This window comes from Dendropsophus ebraccatus, chromosome 13 (genome assembly GCF_027789765.1).
Source record: "Dendropsophus ebraccatus isolate aDenEbr1 chromosome 13, aDenEbr1.pat, whole genome shotgun sequence".
In the NCBI taxonomy this organism is placed as follows: Eukaryota; Metazoa; Chordata; class Amphibia; order Anura; family Hylidae; genus Dendropsophus; species Dendropsophus ebraccatus.
Window position 1 is genome coordinate 74,745,030 of NC_091466.1, and position 26,104 is coordinate 74,771,133.

The 26,104-nt window shown below is 45.9% G+C and overlaps 2 protein-coding genes across 9 annotated transcripts in view; both read left to right on the forward strand.

Annotated features, from left to right (window-relative positions):
• The first annotated feature begins 1,621 nt into the window (after positions 1-1,621).
• On the forward strand, positions 1,622-13,075 carry LOC138771109 (acyl-coenzyme A thioesterase 1-like). 4 transcript variants are annotated; one of them, XR_011359549.1, is made up of 5 exons: positions 1,622-2,170; positions 7,570-7,772; positions 9,630-9,771; positions 11,965-12,174; positions 12,972-13,039. XR_011359549.1 is itself a non-coding variant. In XM_069950575.1 (4 exons), the coding sequence occupies exons 1-4, from the start codon at positions 1,714-1,716 to the stop codon at positions 13,073-13,075; spliced, it is 906 nt and encodes a 301-aa protein (XP_069806676.1). In that variant the 5' UTR covers positions 1,622-1,713. The 4 variants fall into 4 exon arrangements, 3 of the variants coding, with proteins under 3 accessions (XP_069806676.1, XP_069806675.1, XP_069806674.1); XM_069950575.1 differs by lacking the exon at positions 11,965-12,174 and having other exon boundaries at positions 12,972-13,075; XM_069950574.1 differs by lacking the exon at positions 12,972-13,039 and having other exon boundaries at positions 11,965-12,403.
• Positions 13,076-13,252: 177 nt separating this feature from the next.
• The window catches only part of PLA2G4D (phospholipase A2 group IVD), a 43,868-nt gene continuing 31,016 nt past the window's right edge, over positions 13,253-26,104 (forward strand). For 4 of the 5 annotated variants that reach the window (XM_069950567.1, XM_069950570.1, XM_069950569.1 and 1 more), the window contains exons 1-2: positions 13,253-14,212; positions 24,358-24,483. In XM_069950567.1, coding sequence (XP_069806668.1) covers positions 24,451-24,483 — 33 coding nt within the window. In that variant the 5' untranslated portion in view covers positions 13,253-14,212; positions 24,358-24,450. Of the gene's footprint in view, positions 14,213-16,986; positions 17,063-24,357; positions 24,484-26,104 lie in introns of all 5 variants that reach the window. The other variant, XM_069950568.1, reaches the window with a different exon arrangement.

Genomic DNA, 26,104 nt, shown 5'->3' on the forward strand with positions numbered 1-26,104 from the left:
TTGTTATACACGGGGATGATGGTTGTTATACACGGGGATGATGGTTGTTATACACGGGGATGATGGTTGTTATACACGGGGATGATGGTTGTTATATATGGGATGATGGTTGTTATACGCGGGGATGATGGTTGTTATACGCGGGACGATGGTTGTTATACACGGGGTGATGGTTGTTATACGCGGGACGATGGTTGTTATACACGGGGATGATGGTTGTTATACACGGGGATGATGGTTGTTATATATGGGATGATGGTTGTTATATATGGGATGATGGTTGTTATATACGGGGATGATGGTTGTTATACACGGGGATGATGGTTGTTATACACGGGGATGATGGTTGTTATATACGGGATGATGGTTGTTATACACGGGGATGATGGTTGTTATACACGGGGATGATGGTTGTTATACACGGGGATGATGGTTGTTATACACGGGGATGATGGTTGTTATATATGGGATGATGGTTGTTATATACGGGGATGATGGTTGTTATACGCGGGGTGATGGTTGTTATACGCGGGGTGATGGTTGTTATACGCGGGGTGATGGTTGTTATATGCGGGACGATGGTTGTTATACACGGGGTGATGGTTGTTATACGCGGGGTGATGGTTGTTATACACGGGGATGATGGTTGTTATACGCGGGACGATGGTTGTTATATGCGGGACGATGGTTGTTATATGCGGGACGATGGTTGCTATACATGGGATGTTATACAGGGCATGATGGTTGTTATACGCGGGGCGATGGTTGTTATACGCGGGGCGATGGTTGTTATACGCGGGGCGATGGTTGTTATACGCGGGGCGATGGTTGTTATACGCGGGGCGATGGTTGTTATACGCGGGGCGATGGTTGTTATACGCGGGGCGATGGTTGTTATACGCGGGACGATGGTTGTTATACGCGGGACGATGGTTGTTATACATGGGGATGATGGTTGTTATATACGGGGATGATGGTTGTTATACACGGGACGATGGTTGTTATACACGGGGACGATGGTTGTTATACGCGGGACGATGGTTGTTATACACGGGGACGATGGTTGTTATACGCGGGACGATGGTTGTTATAAACAGGACGATGGTTGTTATACACGGGACGATGGTTGTTATACCCTGGCGGTTGCAGGTTTGAACATGTCCTGATGTGATTTAGGTCCTGTTATTATTATTATTATTACTATTTAGTTATTGATTTGTTTTCTGTATATTATTATTATTATTATTATTATTATTATTATTACATTTCCGCTCTTGGTATAGACAGGAAAACCAATGTCCCCCAGTTACAGAGGTCACTGCCATCTCTATACTCTCTGTATATCGGGATGGGTCTTTTTGCTTTTCATGACTCTTTACAAACTTTTTAGAAACTTTTAGCTATGGGGGATATATTCGGGCTCGGTCCCTTTAATCCTTGGCTGCTGCGGTACCGTGCACGTGCACAGCCGGGATCCACTAGGACTTTGCCCCGGACTTTGTTCCCGGTGCTCCGGCTGTCTGTTCCCCGGTACCGTGCACGTGCTTCGGCTGTCGGTTCCCCGGTACCGTGCACGTGCTTCGGCTGTCGGTTCCCCGGTACCGTGCACGTGCTCCGGCTGTCGGTTCCCCGGTACTGTGCACGTGCTCCGGCTGTCGGTTCCCCGGTACTGTGCACGTGCTCCGGCTGTCGGTTCCCCGGTGCTCTCGCGCTATGTCCCGGCTGTGTATGCGGGTGTCCCCGGGCCGCTGCCTCTATGACCGGCCTCTGCAGCTCCGGGTCGTCGGGCTGAGCCCCGGGCAGCCGGTCACTCTCCGCACCGCTCTGACCGATGAGGCCGGGGAGCTGTTCACCTCCGTGGCCCTGTACCGTGCGGACGGCGGCGGGGAGCTGGAGCTGTCCCGGAGCCCGGCCCTGGAGGGCGGCAGTTACACCGGAGTGGAGCCGGAGGGGCCCCTGTGGTCCCTGGAGCCCCGGACTCCTCACAAGAGGCTGATAAAGAAGGACGTGCAGAGCCCCTTCCAGCTGCGCTTCTCCCTGCACCAGGCCCACCGGCCGCCCGGGGCTCTGCTGGCTGCCGCCGCCCAGGAGAGGAGCTTCATGGGGGAAGGGGTGACCCGGGAGCCGGTGCGGGAGGGACGGGTGCGGGGGAGCCTCTTCCTGCCGCCCGGTGAGTGCACACATAGGGGGTCAGTATGGCGGCTACAGTATACACCCCTCACAGACCGTATACACCCCTCACAGACCGTATACACCCCTCACAGACCGTATACACCCCTCACAGACCGTATACACCCCTCACAGACCGTATACACCCCTCACAGACCGTATACACCCCTCACAGACCGTATACACCCCTCACAGACCGTATACACCCCTCACAGACCGTATACACCCCTCACAGACCGTATACACCCCTCACAGACCGTATACACCCCTCACAGTATACACCCCTCACAGACCGTATACACCCCTCACAGACCTTATACACCCCTCACAGACCTTATACACCCCTCACAGACCGTATACACCCCTCACAGACCGTATACACCCCTCACAGACCGTATACACCCCTCACAGACCGTATACACCCCTCACAGTATACACCCCTCACAGACCGCATACACCCCTCACAGTATACACCCCTCACAGACCGTATACACCCCTCACAGACCGTATACACCCCTCACAGTATACACCCTCACAGACCGTATACACCCCTCACAGACCGTATACACCCCTCACAGACCGTATACACCCCTCACAGACCGTATACACCCCTCACAGTATACACCCTCACAGACCGTATACACCCCTCACAGACCGTATACACCCCTCACAGACCGTATACACCCCTCACAGACCGTATACACCCCTCACAGACCTTATACACCCCTCACAGACCGTATACACCCCTCACAGACCGTATACACCCCTCACAGACCTTATACACCCCTCACAGACCGTATACACCCCTCACAGACCTTATACACCCCTCACAGACCTTATACACCCCTCACAGACCGTATACACCCCTCACAGTATACACCCCTCACAGACCGCATACACCCCTCACAGTATACACCCCTCACAGACCGTATACACCCCTCACAGTATACACCCTCACAGACCGTATACACCCCTCACAGACCGTATACACCCCTCACAGACCTTATACACCCCTCACAGACCGTATACACCCCTCACAGACCGTATACACCCCTCACAGACCTTATACACCCCTCACAGACCGTATACACCCCTCACAGACCGTATACACCCCTCACAGACCGTATACACCCCTCACAGACCGTATACACCCCTCACAGTATACACCCTCACAGACCGTATACACCCCTCACAGACCGTATACACCCCTCACAGACCTTATACACCCCTCACAGACCTTATACACCCCTCACAGACCGTATACACCCCTCACAGACCGTATACACCCCTCACAGACCTTATACACCCCTCACAGACCTTATACACCCCTCACAGACCGTATACACCCCTCACAGACCGTATACACCCCTCACAGTATACACCCCTCACAGACCGCATACACCCCTCACAGTATACACCCCTCACAGACCGTATACACCCCTCACAGACCGTATACACCCCTCACAGACCGTATACACCCCTCACAGACCGTATACACCCCTCACAGACCGTATACACCCCTCACAGTATACACCCTCACAGACCGTATACACCCCTCACAGACCGTATACACCCCTCACAGACCTTATACACCCCTCACAGACCTTATACACCCCTCACAGACCGTATACACCCCTCACAGACCTTATACACCCCTCACAGACCGTATACACCCCTCACAGACCGTATACACCCCTCACAGTATACACCCCTTACAGACCGCATACACCCCTCACAGTATACACCCCTCACAGACCGTATACACCCCTCACAGACCGTATACACCCCTCACAGACCGTATACACCCCTCACAGACCGTATACACCCCTCACAGTATACACCCCTTACAGACCGCATACACCCCTCACAGTATACACCCCTCACAGACCGTATACACCCCTCACAGACCGTATACACCCCTCACAGACCGTATACACCCCTCACAGACCGTATACACCCCTCACAGACCGTATACACCCCTCACAGACCGTATACACCCCTCACAGTATACACCCTCACAGACCGTATACACCCCTCACAGACCTTATACACCCCTCACAGACCGTATACACCCCTCACAGACCGTATACACCCCTCACAGACCTTATACACCCCTCACAGACCGTATACACCCCTCACAGACCGTATACACCCCTCACAGTATACACCCCTCACAGACCGCATACACCCCTCACAGTATACACCCCTCACAGACCGTATACACCCCTCACAGACCGTATACACCCCTCACACACCGTATACACCCCTCACACACCGTATACACCCCTCACAGACCTTATACACCCCTCACAGACCTTATACACCCCTCACAGACCTTATACACCCCTCACAGACCGTATACACCCCTCACAGACCGTATACACCCCTCACAGTATACACCCCTCACAGACCGCATACACCCCTCACAGACCGCATACACCCCTCACAGACCGTATACACCCCTCACAGACCGTATACACCCCTCACAGACCGTATACACCCCCTCACAGACCGTATACACCCCTCACAGACCGTATACACCCCTCACAGACCGTATACACCCCTCACAGACCGTATACACCCCTCACAGACCGTATACACCCCTCACAGACCGTATACACCCCTCACAGACCGTATACACCCCTCACAGACCGTATACACCCCTCACAGACCGTATACACCCCTCACAGACCGTATACACCCCGGTCACACAGCTACTCAGCTGGCCCATAGACCTTAATGCAGGGAATGGGTAACTGTGGCCCTCCAGCTGCTGTAAAACTACAACTCCCATCAGCCAAATGCTGTCCAGGCATGATGGGAACTAGTTTTGCAATTGCTGGAGGGCCACAGGTTTCCTTCCCTGTTTTAACCCCTTATTGACCGCTTAGTGGCACTGGTGTCCTGTATGTTGCATGACAGCAGGGCCCCTGCCTTACTATCAAGAACAGAGAAACCTTCCATCCTTAGGGTATGTTCACATAGAGCAAAAGCCGCGGAATCCCGCCTGCCTCAGTGTCACACAGTGTCTCTATAAAAGGGCTTGCGCCCTTCCCCTTCCGTTGCTCTCCGCTCAAAGAATTTACGTCAATTTTTTGAGTGGAATTCCGCCGCTTTTGCACCGTGTCAACATACCCTTATAGTTTAACCCCTTAGATGATGTGGTCAAATTGTGATTGTGGTGTTTGAAGGGGAAGTCCTGTGAAGATAAAAAAAAATCCACTGCAGGCATGGGTGTGGGAACATAATAAAGTAAGTATACTTACCTGTCCCTGTGCCCCTTTAGCGCTACATTACCATTATCTGACAGCCACCAGCCTCTTGCAGCTGCCGCAGTGTCATGTACCCATCTGATGGGTTGCCCGCTCAGCCTATAAGGGACTGAGGCGGGACACCACTGCAGGCACTGACCGGCTGAGCGGGCAATACATCAGAAGGGCTGTGATGTACGAGAAAGCCGATCGAAAATTAAATCTGGCGGCTGTCAGAGCGGTGAGAGCAGCACTGCTGGGGCACGGGGATGGGTAAGTATACTTTCTTTATGTTCTGCACCCCCCTGCCTGCAGCATAATTTATTTTCACATGACTTCCCCTTTATCAATCAGCACCAAGCTGTAGGGGAGCTAACAATTCCTTCCATACTTATTATCTATTCAGCCTCCTTCCCCCAGATCTGATCTTCTGCTTTCTGCCGAAGACACAAAAAAGAGTGTGTAGGTTTTTCTCTCTGTCTCCCCCTCCTCCCCCCTCCCTTCTGAGACGACTAATGTAAACAAGTCTCTGAGAGGCTTTATCTGCAATCTTGTAGCTTCATTGTGATACCAGGAGGGTTAATCTGAGGTCAAGTCGCTGATGAACTCACTGTGATTAACCCCTTAAGAACCCAGCGCCAATTGTCAATTTTGCGTTTTCGCTTTTTTCCTCCTCGACTTTTAAGACCCATAACCCTATTATTTTTCCACCTACAGGGCCATGTGAGGGCTTGTTTTTTTCAGGAGCAGGTGTACTTTGTAACTGCATCTTTCATTCTACCATAAAATTAATGATGGAACCCCCAAAATATCATTTATGGGGTTAAATTGGGTCAAAAAATGTGATTCCGCATATTTTGGGGTGCTTCCATGTTTATGTAATGCACTTTACGGTAAAACTGGCATTTTTTCTTTATTCTTTAGGTCAGTGATATGCATTCTCACAAGGTTTTCTAATGTTTTATTATTTATATTAACAGTAAAACTTTTTTTTTTTTTTTGCTAGTAGGTATATTTAAAATGGCTGTATTGTGACTCTTATATTTTACATTTTTTTTTTCACCTATGGGGTCATATGGGTCATATTTTTTTGTGCCACAATCTCTAGTTTTGTACTAGTAAAAAAATTTTCTAGATCAAACGTTTTGATCGCTTTTTATCAATTTTTTTATACAGAAAAAGTCATTTAAAAAAAGGAATCTCTGTGTTTTTTACTACTTTTTGTTCACGCCGTTCACTGTGCGGGAATTCTATTGTTTTATTTTAATAGATCGGACGATTACGCACGCTACGGTATATTATATGTTAATTTTATTATTTTTGTGTGTTTTATATATAAAATGGGAAGGAGGTTTATTTTCACTTTTATTGGGGGAGGGTCTTCAGGGCATTTTTTAAAACTTTTTATTAATATTTTTTACACTCTTTAAGTCCCTGTAGGGGGACTTTTACTTCAATACATTATATTTCTCACACAGATAACTGCTATGCCATAGCATAGCAGGGATCAGTGTAATCTCCGATCAGAAGATCAGACTGCACGGAGGTAAGGAGTATACCTCCGATTCATGAGCCCGCTCCATAGCCCGGGACCCCGGCAGGGTGTACATTTAGGTCCTCCTGAACCAAGGCCCAGGCAGTGGGGGCGTAAGTGTACGCCCTTGGTCGTTAAGGGGTTAATCTTCCCAGCATTACAAAGTTGCAGCTAGGGACTTGTTTACATCAGGCGTTTTAGAAGTGAGGGGGGAGGAGGGGGAAACGGAGAGAAAAGTTCACACACAGATTTTTGTTTCTTTAGCCTAAAGCAGCATCTCAGAACTGGGGAAAGGAGTGGAATATCTGTTTAACATTCATTTTTGTTTTGATTAGTGAAGCCATTGAGATACTTGGGAGTTTATTAATCAAAACGCACAGTGTGAACACAGCCTTATAGGCCTATAGAACGCTGATCTATGAGGTGGTCAATGTGAGTTACTAGTGATGTCTGACATATTTGTTATTAGAATTAGAGGAACATGGTGGTGTAAGTTATTGCTGCTCAGCACATTGGCTTCACTGTCATTAAGATGCAATACCAGACACAACCTGTGGAAAGCTGTGGCGCTGTTGCTGTCCCTTTTTAATTATTCTGATTTTCTTTCTCCTTTAGGGCCTGGCCCGTTTCCTGCCATCATTGATCTTTATGGTACAGGTGGAGGTCTCATGGAGTACAGAGCCAGCCTGTTGGCCAGCCATGGCTTCCTTACTATGGCCCTGGCATATTTTGGTTATGAGGATCTTCCAGACAGCCTTGGTGGTCTTTTCTTGGATTACTTTAGGGAAGCACTGGAATTCCTAAGATGCCACCCAAAGGTATGCCGTTTTCTTGATAAAGTATCTATAAAGTGTGAGATCCCTGGAATTGTCTACTCCAGAACGTAGCCTAAATTATTCCATCTAGGAAATATTAGTTAGTGCACAGTCTAATGTAAACATTATTTCTGCTCAATGTCTAGTGTAAACATCGTCCCTGGTCAGTGCACAGTCTGGTGGAAACATCGCCCACTGTCAGTGCACAGTCTAATGTTAGCATCACCCACTGTCAGTGCACAGTCTAATGTAAACATCGCCCCCGGTCAGTGCACAGTCTGGTGTAAACATCGCCCACTGTCAGTTCACAGTCTAGTGTAAACATCGCCTCTGGTCAGTGCACAGTCTAATGTTAGCATCACCCACTGTCAGTGCACAGTCTAGTGTAAACATTGCCCCCGGTCAGTACACTAGACTGTGCACTTACAGTGGGCGATGTTTACACCAGACTGTGCACTGACAGTGGGTGATGCTAACATTAGACTGTGCACTGACCAGGGACACTGTTTACACTAGACTGTGAACTGACAGTGGGCGATGTTTACACCAGACTGTGCACTGACCGGGGGCGATGTTTACACTAGACTGTGCACTGACAGTGGGTGATGCTAACATTAGACTGTGCACTGACCAGGGACACTGTTTACACTAGACTGTGAACTGACAGTGGGCGATGTTTACACCAGACTGTGCACTGACCGGGGCGATGTTTACACTAGACTGTGCACTGACAGTGGGCGATGTTTACACCAGACTATGCACTGACCGGGGGCGATGTTTACACTAGACTGTGCACTGACAGTGGGTGATGCTAAAATTAGACTGTGCACTGACCAGGGGCGCTGTTTACACTAGACTGTGCACTGACAGTGGACGATGTTTACACCAGACTGTGCACTGACCTGGCGATGTTTACACTAGACTGTGCACTGACAGTGGGCGATGTTTACACCAGACTGTGCACTGACCGGGGCAATGTTTACACTAGACTGTGCACTGACAGTGGGTGATGCTAACATTAGACTGTGCACTGACAGGGGCGATGTTTACACTAGACTGTGCACTGACCGGGGGGCGATGTTTACACTAGACTGTGCACTGACAGTGGGCGATGTTTACACCAGACTATGCAAACATCGCCCCCCCGGTCAGTGCACAGTCTAGTGTAAACATCGCCCCTGTCAGTGCACAGTCTAATGTTAGCATCACCCACTGTCAGTGCACAGTCTAGTGTAAACATCGCCCCGGTCAGTGCACAGTCTGGTGTAAACATCGCCCACTGTCAGTGCACAGTCTAGTGTAAACATCACCCTGGTCAGTGCACAGTCTGGTGTAAACATCGCCCACTGTCAGTGCACAGTCTGGTGTAAACATCACCCACTGTCAGTGCACAGTCTAGTGTAAACATCGCCCCCGGTCAGTGCACAGTCTGGTGTAAACATTGCCCCCGGTCAGTGCACAGTCTGGTGTAAACATTGCCCCCGGTCAGTGCACAGTCTGGTGTAAACATTGCCCCCGGTCAGTGCACAGTCTGGTGTAAACATTGCCCCCGGTCAGTGCACAGTCTGGTGTAAACATCGCCCCCTGTCAGTGCACAGTCTAGTGTAAACATCGCCCCGGTCAGTGCACAGTCTAGTGTAAACAGCGCCCCTGGTCAGTGCACAGTCTAGTGTAAACATCGCCCACTGTCAGTGCACACTCTAGTGTAAACATCGCTCCCCGGTCAGTGCACAGTCTGTTGTAAAAGCTGCCCCTGGTCTAAAAGGAAAGATGTCTAAACTCTTATTATGACAGCTCGGAATGAAGGTGGGCACATACTTGTAGACAGGCTACTGACCCTGTGATCTTAATATTTTTTAGGTTAAAAAAGAAAGAATCGGAGTGATCGGCATCTCAAAAGGTGCAGACCTGGCAGTGAGCATGGCAGCTTTCCTGCCTGGCATCACAGCAGTGGTCAGCATCTCCGGCTGCAACGCCAACACATTTGCCCCGTTACTCTGTGGTAAGTTTGTCATGCCATGTCTTGCCTTCAATTCTGAGAAGATTAAGTTCACAGAGGCTGGTGAGTTGGACTTCTCAGAATCCATGGATGATCCTTCAGATCCAGAAAATCACGGGTCTCTTATCCCGGTAGAGAAGTCTTCTGCGGCTTTTCTTATCCTGAGTGGATTGGATGACAAGAACTGGCCTAGTCCTGTGTACGGTGAGCAGATAGTGGGGCGTCTGAGGGAGCATCAGAAGGACGTGGAGTATCAGTGCTATCCTGGGGCCGGACATCTGCTGGAGCCCCTGTACTTTCCTCTGTGCAGGGCGTCCTATCACAAGTTACTGGGTATGCCAATGTTATGGGGAGGGCAAAAAAGAGCCCATGCCAAAGCACAAGAAGGGGCCTGGAACAAGATTCTCAACTTTTTCTCAAAGCATCTTAAAGGGATCGACACCATGAAGAGCAACATCTAAGATTATAAGGGTACCCCCTAAGACATTGGTAGTAGCTACACTACTTGATCTTCTGCCTTGACTGTACTTAAAGGGATTAGTCTGGGGTCACAATACGTTTTTTTTTTCTCAATTTTTTTTCATCCGTTTTTGCAAAAAAAAAAAAAAAGAAGAAAAAAACGGATGGAAAAACAGATGCATTTGTGTGCGTAGATTTTGATCTGTTTTTCCTTTGACTTCTATTATAAAACAGATGGATCAAAACGCATCTTTTATTTTTTAGCATACGCAAAAATGTGGATGACCACGTTTTCGTGTACGTTAAGAAAACCCAGATGCTTTTGATCCATTCTTTTTTCCAAAAATGGATGAAAAAAAAACATAGTGTGAACCTAGCCTTGTCTAGAATTAGAAAAAGAACAGCTAACTTCCTGCAAAAACAGCACCACCCCTGTCCTCAGGTTGTGTGTGGTATTTAAATTCTACTCCATTCACTTTGATGAAACTGAGCTGCAAAACCCCCCACACACCCAAAGGGGGAGGTACTGTTTCTAGAAGAAAGTGGCCATGTGTTTCTAAGTCTGGATAAGGCTGTGACTGTGCATGAGATCGGTCAGGAGGGCGGTGTTCATAGTCAGAGACCGTCCATAGAGTATAATTACATTCTTAGAAAGTCACATTGGTCATTTACAGCCCTGGTTAGACGGTACAGATGACCAATGAACAGTACACTGGGTACCAGAAATCACATGGATGTAGAAGACCCGTTTTGTGCTGGCAGTCACCTAATACACAGCATCCTGGAGTCATGGCACGTGGTGCAAGCACAATTGCAGCATTTGCTCTGCGTCTGATTATTATGTAAATCGGGATTAATTGAACATTTGACCTCAGTTACGATTAATAAATGATTATTTTAGACCACCCTCTTTTTTACATAGCACACCCCCTATTTACAGGCACACGTCCTGAAATATTGGTTTCAATTATTTTTGGTTAATTGCTCAGCCCTCTAATGCCTCTTATGGCCCTTTGACCATATAGTGTCCACTTATGACCTTCACACACTGTACAATGCCCTTCTAGTACACCTCACATTGGTATGCTCTCACTTTCCTACCTCCCATGGTATAATGGCCCCTCATGGCCCCCATCTATGGTATGGCCCCTGCACCCAGTATAAAGCCACCTTATGATGCCCACTCACTGTATTGTGCCCCTTCAGTAGTTTGCTGCCTTAGTGCCCCTGCACTTGTTAAATCCCCCCCTTCGAATCTTATGACCCCATGTCCTCCTCGCACAGTATTGTACCCCCGTGTCAACCCCACACAATATAAAGCCCCTATAGTGTCCCTACACTGTAAAATGCCCTTATAGCGCACACACATACAGCAGTATGCCCCCTTGTATGCTCCACACAGAAAAATTACCCCCTAAAAATTTGAATTAAGTTAGAAGAAAAAAGTAATACTCGCCTTGTCCTATACCCATAAAGCTGTCGGATCTGCTCGGGTTGGACACAGTACGTGTGATGATGTCATTGCATCAATGTTGTCACACCTTACCGCTCTGATTTCACCATTGTATTCTAAACTTTTGCCATCCTAAGGGTTTTCATATTTTTTTTTTTTGGTCCAAACCTGGGTTATGCGGTTTTATTACTTTATCATTTTTGTTAGTTTCTAATTTTCGATAGTTTTCTTGCTCTTTTATTATCGGAATAGCATTATTCCAGAGACATTTTTTTTTTTTTAAGAAACGTGGGGACCTGCCCCTGAATACTCACCTGCCCCTGATCCAACACCACTGCTGTTCTTGGTCCTCAATGTCCTTGATCCTGCAGGAAATTACCACAGCTCTGACGTAGCTCCTCCTGCGATTGGCTGAGTGGGCAATACCTGCAGAATCGGAACACGAAGAGCTTAGGAGTCTGTAAACCATCAAAACAGCAGCGGTGGGGGAGAAGGTGAGTATTATTTGGACAACACATTTTCAAGGGTCTGTTCACAATGGAGTCATGACTTCTGTTTTTACTGGATTTGTTATGATCCATTGTGATCTGGATAGTATCTGTTTATTTTTATCCACATTAATTTTTAAAGGTATTTTCAATTTTATTTATACACATGCTATACTGACTGTTAAAGGGGTTGTCCAGTGAAAATCTTTTTATTTCAGATCAACTGGTTTCAGAAAGTTATATAGATTTGTAATTTACTTCTATTTAAAAATCTTCAGGCTTCCAATCAGCTGCTGTGTGTCCTGCAGGAAGTGGTGTATTCTTACCAGTGTGACACAGTGCTCTCTGCTGCCACCTCTGTCCATGTCAGGAACTGTCCAGGGCAGGAGAGGTTTTCTATGAGGATTTGCTGCTGCTCTGGGCAGTTCCTGCTAGGGAGAGAGGTGGCAGCAGAGAGCACTGTGTCATACTGGAGAGAATACACCACTTCCAGCAGGACATACAGCAGCTGATAAGTACTGGACGACTGGAGATTTTTTAATAGAAGTAAAATACCAATATATATAACTTTCTGAAACCAGTTGATTTAAAAGAACAAGATTTTTGCTGGAGTACCACTTTACACCCTTACAGAAAAGAATGAACCCCAATGTAATTTGTGTCTGATAGTATTCTATATTTGTATAGAATGTATAATATTTGATACAATGTACTATTAATGAAGACAAAGAAATACTGTCTCTATATATAAAGAATAAATACATTTCACTATCCGTGTTCTGGCTCTTATTCCTGATATTTAGCGATGGTGACTCCGGAGGTGGATGTGGTCACAGAGCTCGGCTGGTTGGACATCAGGACTTCTCCCAACGTCCTGGATAAAGTTACCAGAGGGCGGCAGAAATAGCTCCAGGTCTGTATTAGTCTTCAGTATTTGAGGAGGATGACGGACACAATCCAGAGCTATTTCCAGCGCCCAGTGGTTATCCCGTGCAGGTTGTTGTGCTGGAGGAAACTCCTGAGTCCGACTCCCAGACCTCGGCCGCACCCCATGGACTAAGGCTCCTATAGACTTGTGTCTATACTGTAGGTGAGTGCTCACAACTTACTCTATTCCTCATTAAAGTGTTCCTGACACTCTCTAGAGACACGTCAAAAGTTTTGATCTGTGGGGGTCCGATGGCTAGAGGGAAAAGTGCACAGCCTAGAGCGTGAGACAGGAGACGGTCCCATAGACTTTCTATAGATGGGACAGAGGTGAGAGGCAAATTTAGTGCGCACACCTCCTGGATACATGTCGTGATGGGTGAAGGTCTCAGAACACTGACTGGTAAATACCTTTGTAGTTACTGCACCCATTTAAAAACTTTACCCAATGAGCACTCCGCTCTTTCCCCTTCTTTCCATTCGCCGTTTGTCCTTATGTCATGATTCCTAGGATGTAGTTTTAACTGGAGTGCTTTAGCCGTTCTATGGGATGTAGTGTTAGCTGGAGTGCTGTGGCCGTTCTATGGGATGGAGTGTTAGGTGCAGTGCTGTGGCCGTTCTATGGGATGGAGTGTTAGCTGGAGTGCTGTGGCCGTTCTATGGGATGGAGTGTTAGCTGGAGTGCTGTGGCCATTTTATGGGAGGTGTGTTGGCTCGAGGGCTGTGGCCGGTCTATGGGACGGAGTGTTAGCTGGAGTGCTGTGGTGTGGCCGTTCTATAATGTCTTTCTTTGTTCTTTCTCCCCACTATCGGGTACAATGATGCACTGATAGCGGTGAGTGTTCTCTGTGCATGTCAGCTATTTGTCCGCTCTGTGCCAGCTCTATATCTCTGGCATTTCACGTGTATCCTGACCGGGTAATTTAGTGAGATCCTTTACCTGGATGGGAGGATTGTTTCCTGGTGAAGGTGATCAGACTGGTTCCTAATGCCGGGATACCATCCAGCTCTCTATATCTGTGTATAACCCGTCCTTTATGTCTTACAGGAAGTGTTACATATACACCTGGTGCCACAATGCAGTGACTGAGACCTTACACACATCATAAATAATTAGGTAAGTAACATCTAAACACTACAATAAATGGCATAAAAGGGCCGTATTTAACCTACATTTCCATGTATGAAGGAATGAGCAGATTTACTATGCTGTAACAAAACTCATTGCTATAAAGAAAACTATAGGTCACTATCAAACTTACCATCTGTCCGGAACTTACCGGAAATTACTTTTACTTAAAGAATCTCCAGGAAGTGGTGTATTCTCTCCAGTCTGACACAGTGCTCTCTGCTGCCACCTCTGTCCATGTCAGGAACTGTCCAGAGCAGCAGCAAATCCCCACAGAAAACCTCTCCTGCTTGTTGTACAAACATGTTAACTTTACTGTTGGCGCTAAAGTCAGTGCTTATAGATTTTCTCTTTTGTAATATGTTCTTAAAAAACCTAATAAAAACATTGAACCAGAAAACCTCTCCTGCTCTGGACAGTTCCTGACATGGACAGAGGTGGCAGCAGAGAGCTTTCTGTCACACTGGAGAGAATACACCACTTCCTGCAGGACAAACAGCAGCTGATAAGCACTGGAAGACTGGGGATATTTTTAATAGACCAGTTGATTTGAAAAAATAAATAAATAAAAATCACTGGAGTACCCCTTTTAATAGGCATTATTGACACAGAATCCATTCATCTCTTCTCAACCAGACTGATCATTATAAGACTACACAGTAACTTTTTGTAGCTTGCAGATTCACATTAACCCCTTAACGACATCGGGCGTAAATTTACGCCCTGATGCCGGTAAGGAAGTTCAGAGCGGGGCCGCGCGGCGACCCCGCTCTGAACCGCGCCGGTCCCGGGTGCCGCGAGTAGCCCGGGACCGTAGGTATTACCGGGCACGGTCCGATCGCCGTGCCCGCTAATACAGTAATCAGATGCAGCTGTCAAACATGACAGCTGCATCCGATTACCGGATTCAGCCGTTCCCTGGGGTCTAGTGGAGGAGATCGCTCCTCCGGGATGTTGTCCCGGAGGAGCGATCTCCGTAACTGAAGCCGGCCGGGGACGCGTCCAAGATGGCGCCGTCCTCGGCTCGGCACTCGTTTGTTTCCGGCTGCAGCAGCCGAAAGCAAACGAGTGCCGATCTCATGGATCTCTGCAGCATATCTATGCTGCAGAGATCTCAATGAGAGATCAAAGCACTTATACTAGAAGTCCCCCAGGGGGAATAACCCTAACCCCAGGGGGAATAACCCTAACCCCAGGGGGGAACAACCCTAACCCCAGGGGGGAACAACCCTAACCCCAGGGGGGCTTCTAGTATAAGTGTAAAAGTAAAAAATAAAGTGTTGTTAATAGTAAAAAGCCCCCTCCCCTAATAAAAGTCTGAGTCACCCCCCTTTTCCCAGGTTATAAATAAAAGTAAATAAATAAATACATAAATAAACATGTTTCCTATCGCCGCGTGCGTAATTGCCCGAACTATTAATCAATCACATTCCTGATCTCACACGGTAAACGGCGTCAGCGCAAAAAAATCCCAAAGTGCAAAATTGCGCATTTTTGGTCGCATCAAATCCAGAAAAATTGTAATAAAAAGCGATCAAAAAGTCGTATATGCGCAATCAAGGTACCGATAGAAAGATCACATCATGGCGCAAAAAATGACACCTGACACAGCCCCATAGACCAAAGGATAAAAGCGCTATAAGCCTGGGAATGGAGCGGTTTTAAGTGACGTATATTTGTTGACAATGCTTTAAATTTTTTACAGGCCATCAGATACAATATAAGTTATACATGTTACATATCGTTTTAATCGTAACGACTTGAGGAACATATATAACAAGTCAGTTTTACCCCAGGGCGAATGGCGTAAAAACACATTTCCCCCAAATAAACAAAATGCGTTTTTTTTTTCAATTTCCCCACACTTTGATTTTTTTTCTGGTTTTGCAGTGTACTTTATGCAAAAATTCAGCCTGTCATTGCAAAGTACAATTAGTGATGCAAAAAATAAGGGCTCATGTGGGTCGCTAGGTGGAAAAATGCAAGTGCTATGGCCTTTTAAGCACAAGGAGGAAAAACCGAAAACGCAAAAATCGAAATTGGCTCTGTCCTTAAAGGGTTAAAGGGGTACTCCACTCAAACCTAACTTTTAATATGTTGCTGCCCATGGTAAGACTAACAATTCCTTCCATACTTGTTATTACCTGTTCAGTCTCCTTCCCCCAGTTCTGAGGTGCAGCTTTCTGCTGAAGAGACACAAATTTGTGTTTGAGCTTTTCTCTCTGTCTCCCCCTCCTCTACCCTTCCTGCTGAGACGGCTGATGTTAACAAGTCCCTGGCAGGCTTTATCTGCAACTTTGTAGATTCTTTGTAATGCTGGGAGGATTAATCTGAGGTCAAGTTGCTGATAAACTCACTGTGTGGGGTTGAGAGCAGAAACAGCCTGAACAGCTCAGCTTTTTGTGTCTTCAGTAGAAAGCAGCAGCTCAGAACTGGGGGAAGGAGACTGAATAGGTAATAACAAGTATGGAAGCAATTGTCAGTCTCACCATGGGCAGCAACATATGAAAATTTACGTTTGAGCTGAAAACCCCTTTAACTATTGAATGACGGCTGTATACAACTTACTGTATTGCGGTGGACTGCAGCTGTAGCCAATAGTCAAAATTAAACCATTTGCATGTTATAATTTTTTTTTAGTGATCCTACACAGTTAGTTCTATGTAAGAACAAGTTTTGGACTGTGTCATCCCTTCATGCTGTGCGATAGGGCTCCTATCACCTTGTATCGGGTGAGATAAGAATTATTTTATTGCTCTTAGATCAGAACCCTGCTTTGTCTTTCCACCGGAATTTGTCTGGTGTTTACCCCGCTGATGTGGCTCATATACTGCGCATGTAAGTAAACAGCTCTCACAGAGCATTGCTTGTGTTATAGAGATTCACGTGGTGATAGGATAGGCATGGGAGGATGGAGAACATATATACCAACAATATTATCGTAGTACTGGTTATATCATTGTGTGGCTATAGCACAGGGGTAGGGAACCTCTGCTTTACAGCTGTTGCAAAACTACAACTCCCATCATGCCTGGACAGCCAAAGCTAAAGCTTTGGCTGTCCAGGCATGATGGGAGTTGTAGTTTTGCAACAGCTGGAGAGCTGAGTTTCCCTACCCCTGCTTTAGCGTGTAACAACTTGTTCTGATCACTGAAGGCTGAGGCTAGGTGACTTTAGTCTATGAGTTACACCTTCATCTCTCCGGGCGACGTCATACACACGTCGCCATAGCCCATCCCTCCTACAGCAAAAGGCTCAGGCTGCAAAAATCCTTTTCTATACCAGCATCATCTGTCGATAGAGAAATAAACTACAAATCTCTTGCACTTTCTGACTCCGGTTGATTTTAATTTTTTTTTTCTTCCCCCCCCCCCCCCATGCACCCCACTTTATTTACCAAGAGGCCCAAGTCTCATAGTAAATTTGTTGGATCTATGGCAGGCGCATAAATTACATCTCCTCCGTAGCAGGTGTAGGTTTTTGCCATGATTTACACCGGTTTGCAGATGTAAATCATGATAAATTCTCAATCCTGAGAGCTTAGGGGCCACAGCAGCGATTCAGCCCATGGACACTCGGCCACATTCACTTAAATCTGATGGCTGGGGCGTCTCTGTGCAGGAAATATGTTAAAGGGGCTATAACATGAATTAGCATTGCAGCCCTTTAATTCTCTTGATCTCTAAGGGTCCCAGGGATGAGCGATATGCCATCTCTTTATAAGATGGGGATACCCCTTTTTCCTCTCCTTCTCATCACACTGTGTGATTTCCCTGATCCCCGGCCTACAAGCCTGTGTGGTTTCCCTGATCCCCGGCCTACAAGCCTGTGTGATTTCCCTGATCCCCGGCCTACAAGCCTGTGTGGTTTCCCTGATCCCCGGCCTACAAGCCTGTGTGATTTCCCTGATCCCCGGCCTACAAGCCTGTGTGGTTTCCCTGATCCCCAGCCTACAAGCCTGTGTGGTTTTCCTGATCCCCGGCCTACAAGCCTGTGTGATTTCCCTGATCCCCGGCCTACAAGCCTGTGTGTTTTCCCTGATCCTCGGCCTACAAGCCTGTGTGGTTTCCCTGATCCCCGGCCTACAAGCCTGTGTGGTTTCCCTGATCCCCGGCCTACAAGCCTGTGTGATTTCCCTGATCCTCGGCCTACAAGCCTGTGTGTTTTCCCTGATCCTCGGCCTACAAGCCTGTGTATTTTCCCTGATCCCCGGCCTACAAGCCTGTGTGGTTTCCCTGATCCCCGGCCTACAAGCCTGTGTGGTTTCCCTGATCCCCGGCCTACAAGACTGTGTGCAGACTCTTTTTGTTATGCTGTGTGAAGTCACTGTAAGCGAGTGACGATCTTGGTAATCGGCCCTCACAGCCAACAAATCTGTAGGGCCTTAAGTGTATGTGTTCATCTCGGTTGCAGGCACGGAGAGCAGAGGGAGAAGTGCTCAGCTGCATGTTCTCCCCATCTGCTCTAGTGCTGGTTAGGGTTTGACCTTGACCGGTTAAAATTTTCATTTAAAGTGACAGATACACCTGCAATCGGAGGTAAATTGTAGTTGAAATGTACGCTAGCTCTGCCGGGCCTGTATATATAACTCGGTTGGGATCATACCCTGGCGGGAGTTTAGGTAACACCAGTGTGTGACACTCCAGCCTTAGGATATCCTCCCTGTGCATTTGTCTAGAAAAACAGCAATTGTGGAGTCATCCTCACGGAGGTTAATATATATAAGTTCACACCATGTTTTGCTTTCACATTCAGCGTATATATCTCGGTATTTTCAGCAAACCTATAATTTCCTCCAGGGCTGTTATTAGGAGACTCCATTACCTTACGTTTAGCTGCTGCACAGCCGTATTGTAGAGTCGGGCCGACTATTCCTTCTCAGTACAGATGGATTAAAGCTGCATTCAGTGGCAGCCATACTCACCTGTATAAGATACAATTGCACAGGTATACAGATGGGGAAGCTGTAACCACCTTCATGCAGTCATCAGGGTGGTCACCTGCACCACCTCTCCACCAAAGCTAGAGGGCGCTATGATGACTGATATATTACTTATCATGTATTCTGTATGGGATTATCCAGCACCGTATCATTACTGAATGTACAGTGCCATGTCATTGGGATTCTTGTTGGCATAGAAGATTTTTGGCAAGATTACTGGTGGCTCTGTTATTGCTTTCTGGCACGTGCCCGATATGTTCTAGGTTCCCCGTTTTTAGTGAGGCATAGCTCTGCGTAGCCGTCAGATTTCCCAATAATTGAGTGACTCATTGCTCTGACTGATAGAAGAGGGTTACCAAACCTGATCAGACTACATCTCATGTCCTGTATTGTAGCAGCCCCTCACCCCTGTCATGCACTACACAGAGAACCCATTTACAGGAATAGGCACTGTGTAATGCTTTATTTTCCTCGTGGTGGCGCTGCAGACTTTCGGGATTCTCCATAGATTAAAGGGGTACTCCGGCCAAAAAAAAAACATCTTCATTAACTGGTTATAGAAACATACATAGATTTGTAATTTACTGTACTTCTATTTAAAAATTTCTAGTACTTATCAGCTGCTTTATGTCCTGCATGGTGTATTCTTTCCAATCTGACACAGGGCTCTCTGCTGCCACCTCTGTCCAGAGCAGGAGAGGTTTTCTATGGTGATTTTCTGCTGCTCTGTACAATTTCTGACATGGACAGAGGTGGCAGCAGAGAGCACTGTGTCAAAATGGAGAGAATACACCACTTCCTGCAGGACATACAACAGCTGATAAGTAGTGGAAGACTGGAGAGAATACACCACTTTCTGCAGCTCATAGACAGTGCTCTAGGAACCCTCGTCTGATAGCTGTATAAATGTCAGGTGTGTGATCTATGGCTGTATTACAGGTTGTAGCAGCCTATCATAATCATTGCTGCCATCCATCCTGCCTAGGATCACTTCAACAATACAAGGTTTTAATTTGACATAATTATTTTTATTTGTCTGTTGAATTGCCCTATCAGTGTGCCGTTCCCTTGCATGACATACCCCGGTTACAGGCATTTGTTGTGCCCAGGGAATAATTGCTGAGTGCTATGTGCCATGTGTCTCATACCAGGTTTCCTCGTGCCGCTCATTATCATAGCTAAACTGCATTGTACAGTGAGTAAGCAGCTGGAGTCTCAGGGCCACGAGTCAGCGTGTCAGTCAGATCAGCACTTATCCAGCAGCGTGTATGGGAAGTGTCATACAGCGCCGAGTCTGGGAGCTCTCTGCAGGAGATATGGACTATCCATTGCATCTATCTCCAGCAAAGAGGAGCAATAAACTGGTTCCCCTGGCCTTTGTAAACACTCTGCATCTGAAGAAGCTGGATGCAGCCATAGTCCATAGACTGTATCCATGTGTTCCAGGACTCCCTAGGGCGGCATCCAACTTCTTCAGCCACCAGTAATCAAATGCAGAGCGTTTGGTTTCAGGCACCACTACAGTGGACAGTGGAAGACTCCTGTAAACTGCAGGGGGTCACAGAGGTCGGACCCCCTATGATCATGTATTTATCCCCCATCCATTAAAGGGGTACTCCAGCTAAAATTCTTTTCTTTCAAATCAACCAGTGTCAGAAAGTGCCAGATATTTGTAATTTACTTCCATTAAAAAAAAAAAAAATCTCACGTCTTCCAGTACTCATCAGCTGCTGTATATCATAGACATCGATATGCAGGACATACAGCAGCTGGTTAGTACTGGAAAACTTGAGTTTTTGTTTTAATAGAATCAAATTACAAATTTACGGCACTTTTTGACACCATTTGATTTGAAAGAAAAAAGTTTTTGCTGGAAATGCCCTTTAGGGAATGTTTGGGAGACCCCGCACATCCATGTCTAGTGATCAGCTGATCAGATCGCTCAGAGGGGGTTCAATCACATGACTCTGAGTTACAGACTCCTCTAGCTCTTGCCACCTATGGACTCTCTGAGTTACAGACTCCTCTAGCTCTTGCCACCTATGGACTCTCTGAGTTACAGACTCCTCTAGCTCTTGCCATCCTTAGACTCTCTGAGTTACAGACTCCTCTAACTCTTGCCATCCATAGACTCTCTAAGTTACAGACTCTTCTAGCTCTTGCCATTTATGGACTCTCTGAGTTACAGACTCCTCTAGCTCTTGCCATCCATAGACTCTCTGAGTTACAGACTCCTCTAGCTCTTGCCATCCATAGACTGTCTGAGTTACAGACTCCTCTAGCTCTTGCCATTTATGTACTCTCTGTGTTACAGACTCCTCTAGCTCTTGCCATCTATGGACTGTCTGAGTTACAGACTCCTCTAACTCTTGCCATCTATGTACTCTGTGTTACAGACTCCTCTAGCTCTTGCCATCTATGGACTCTCTGAGTTACAGACTCCTCTAGCTCTTGCCATCCATAGACTCTCTGAGTTACAGACTCCTCTAGCTCTTGCCATCCATGGACTCTCTGAGTTACAGACTCCTCTAGCCATCTATAGTCTTTCTTTGTATATTGGAGAAGTTGCAGTTTCTTGCCAAGATCGTGTAGTTGTACAGAAATTCTTTACATGGTTGTAGAATTTTTTTTTTTGCAGCTATAATGAGACGTTACCCATCTGTATGGCGGGTGCACATTGTATGGGATCATTGTATGCCGTGTTGGTATAACTGCCTGGCAGGACGATGGCGGATGAGCACCGCGCTGACGCCACTCGCTTTATGTCAATAATAAAGATACTTTGGAGCTGTAAGAAATAACAGGAGGTTAGTGTTTGTTTAGTTAGTGCAAGTGTGACCTTACCCTAAAGGTGGTGTATTCAGAGGCGGAGGGTGACTCAGCCCCGGGTATCATAAAACATCTGGGAATCTCAAACACTCCTCGGATCAGAGCTGTAATCCCATAAATCCCTAATGATAACAATTCCTGAGGAGAGCGGTAACATCCTTTCTCCTGTCTGTCCACAAAAGACATTGTGTCTTCTCCTGTCAGTGATAGAGATGTTTTCTGACAGTCCTAGAACGGCCATATATCTGTAAGGGCCCTATTACACGGGACCATTATCGTGCAGAAAATCGTTATATCGTTTAAATTTAAACGAAAACCCTGACCTTAAAATCATCGTTAATCGTTCACTAATTGTTCAGTGTTAGGCTGGGTTCACACTACGTTTTTGCAATCCGGATGAAAAACGGATAGAAAGAACAGATGCATGAGAGTGCATCCGTTTTTATCCGTTTTTCCATTGAATTCCATTATGAAAAAAAAGAATCAAAACGGATCCGTTTTTTTTTTTAACGTACACAAAAACATAGTCGACCTCATTTTTGTGTTTGTTAAAAAAAAAATTGATCCGTTTTTATCCGGTATTTTTTTTATAATGAAATTCAATGGGAAAACGGATCAAAACAGATGCACACTCATGCATCCGTTTTTTTTCATTCATTTTTTGTAAAAAAAAAAAAAAAAAAAAGGTTAAAAGAACGGATTGCAAAAACGTTGTGTGCCTAATGGTTCGTTTACATGGAGCAATTATCACTCGAATTTTGGCATTTGAGCGATAATCAGCTCGTGTTAACACGCGGACGTTCAAGTGACGAGAGAGAAATCGTTCATGGTGGTCTTACAGCATGTTCTCAAATCGTCGCTGGTTGTTCGCTAAAAATTTGCAGATCGTTTCGTCTAAACAGTCTTTCACCGATTCATCCTGATGTGTGAGATGGGCGTAAGCGATCTTAAAACGATCGCAAAAACAATTTTTTCAAACGATTTATCTCTTCGTCTAAACGCTGATCGTTACAAAAATCTAAATTGATAAATGATCGATTGGGCTAATTATCGCTCCATGTAAACGGACCATAATTCCACATCCTTCCTTCTTTTGCTGGGATCAGATGGAGTAACCGTAACTAACGACTGTCGTTCTGTGTAATATGGTGAACGATTTCCAGTTAACGATGAACAATCTCGTTTGCAATCGTCAATCGGTAAAAATTGCTATACAAAAATGTTATACAAAAAAAAAAAATAATTTTGCTTTGTCGAATTGGACCCTAAAGGACCTATTACAGTATCGATTATTGTGTAAAAGATTCGCTATAATGATTAATTACTAGCAATAACTAGCGATTTAGTAGCAAACGATTCTGATGTTACTACATTCACCAATTGCTGTTATCATTGTTAATCATTTTTACGGTCGTTACTCGTTCCACGGGACAACTCACACAACATGCTTTGCATGCGAACGACTTATTAGACGAACAGATTTGCGAATGATTGGCGCGCTACCATCGATAATTTTTTAATATGGTTAAGGCAACGATTAACGATTTTTCTTTCTTCGTTTGATCATTGGGTATTATTACACGGGCAGATAATCGTTCATTTCCGGTCATTATAGCGAATTTTTAAATGATAATCGCACCATGTAATAGGGCCTTGCTTCCAAATCTTCAACGAAAAGCTGTTGGTCGGTATAATTTACTTAAAGGGCTTGTTTATTAAAAATTATTTTCTTTCTAATCAGTGCCAGAGATTTGTAATTAGCGTCTATTAAAAAATTTAAAGTCTTCCAGTACTTATCAGCTCCTGTATGTGGTGTATTCTCTCCATTCTGACACAGTGCTCTCTGCTGCCACCTCTGTCCATGTCAGGAACTGTCCAGAGCAGCAGCAAATCCCCATAGAAAACTTCTCCTGCTCTCCAAGCTGGAAAGAATACACCACTTCCTCCAGGACATACAGCAGCTGATAAGTACTGAAAGACTTGAGATTTTTTTAATAGAAGTAAATTACAAATTTTTAGCACTTGATTTGAAAGAATTTTTTTTTTTATTGGTGAACTACCTCTTTTATGTTATACAGTAACTTTAGCCCAGGCCACGCCGCACGTTCCAGCCTTGTAGCGTCCAGCTTAGTTTTTGATCTATGTGTCTGAACACCAAAAAGGCTGAGCGTTTGCGGTGGCTTCCTGTTTGCTCATGTGGCTGTAATAATCCTGATGGCAGAGCCGGCCATGTTCCTCCTCCCATCCATACCTGGCTGATGACCTGTGAAGAACAGAATGAAGGAGGCGTTTATATGTATATGTAATTTGGGAGCAGGCGTGGTGAGCCATGTATATTTACGCTTCTCACCTTTCTACACAGCTCAGACTGGAGTTTCATCTTTTATTGCCAGCGAGTGACATAAGGTTGTAATCCTGACTCCAATGTGACAGCTACCACGCGTGCTCCACAAGGATGGCCCGGAGACGTTCTGCTATCTCCTACTACGTGAGTCTCACTTACTATTGTAGCCCTTTTATTTATGGCAGGGATTGGGAACCTATGGCCCTCCGGCTGTGGCAAAACTACAATTCCCATCATGCCTGGACAGCCAAAGCGAAGCTTTGGCTGTCCAGACATGATGGGAATTGTAGTTTTGCCACAGCCGGGGCTCCGGCTGTGGCAAAACTACAATTCCCATCATGCCTGGACAGCCAAAGCGAAGCTTTGGCTGTCCAGACATGATGGGAATTGTAGTTTTGCCACAGCCGGAGGGCCGAAGGTTCCCCATCCCAGATTTAAGGCTTTGTATTTAGTGTTCTTTGGGGGTTATGGATCGGTAACGTACCCGACCATTGTTGTATCCAGTGAAGAACCATTGATTCAGGTTGGGTTGTCTATTAGATGGGCTCCAAGCTTTGGCCCTCTTTCATAGCAACGATCACAAAACTATTGTCCCTTGTGATCCACCCTAAACTTTGAAACTGTGGAGAAACAAAGAATAGTCAGTTTGCAAATGCTATAATACATATGCAATGTATCAATGGAGACTCTTAAATGATTTTTTTCCCCTCTGTTCTCCCTGAGCTTAGTGATTGCCGTGTTTTGTTGATCTCCCTGAGCTCAGTGATTGCTTTTTTTTTGCTGATCTCCGAGAGTTCAGTGATTGCTGTCTTTTGCTGATCTCCGAGAGTTCAGTGATTGCTGTGTTTTGCTGATCTCCCAGAGCTCAGCAATTGCTATGCTTTTCTTATCTCCCTGAGTTCAGCGATTGCTATGTTTTGCTGATCTCCCTGAGCTCAGTGATTGCCGTGTTTTGCTTTTCCCCCTGAGCTCAGCGATTGCTATATTTTGCTTTCTCCCTGAGCTCAGTGATTGCTGTGTTTTGCTTTCTCCCTGAGCTCAGTGATTGCTGTGTTTTGCTTTTCTCCCTAAGCTCAGTGATTGCTCTTTTGTTGATCTCCCTGAGCTCAGTGATTGCTGTGTTTTGCTTTCTCCCTGAGCTCAGTGATTGCTGTGTTTTGCTTTTCTCCCTAAGCTCAGTGATTGCTCTTTTGTTGATCTCCCTGAGCTCAGTGATTACTGTGTTTTGCTGATCTCTCTGAGCTTAGTGATTGTTGTGTTTTGTTGGTCTACTTTTCCTTGCCCTTGTTAGCCAGAATCCTGCTCCACGCTGACGAGGGGCAAAAACCCTGAAACAGCTGTCTGTGGATTGATGCCTGACTTTTGGAATCCCTTGTAAGGTTGCAATACTCGCAATTGAGTTAAACTTTGACGCAAAAGGGGCCACCCTGGTGTTTCCCTATTTATGTTCCAATACTCTCAATCGAGTGGGATTTAAGGGGCTATCTAACAGGGTGGTTTAGTGATCTCCCCCTTGGCAACAGGTTTTCCGTCCCTGGAGGGATATCTGGCTATTCTCGTGTTTTGAGACTCGTAACTGAGGCTCCTCGGTCCCTTTTTTTTTTTTTTTTTTTTTGCATATTCAAATGTTATAGTGGGAAATGTATCAATAGAGACTCTTAAAAGAGTACTCCATTGGATTTTTTATTACTGATCTTGTGATGTTGTGTTTTGTCAAGCTTCAGCAGCATAATAATAATAATAATAAAAATAATAATAATAATAA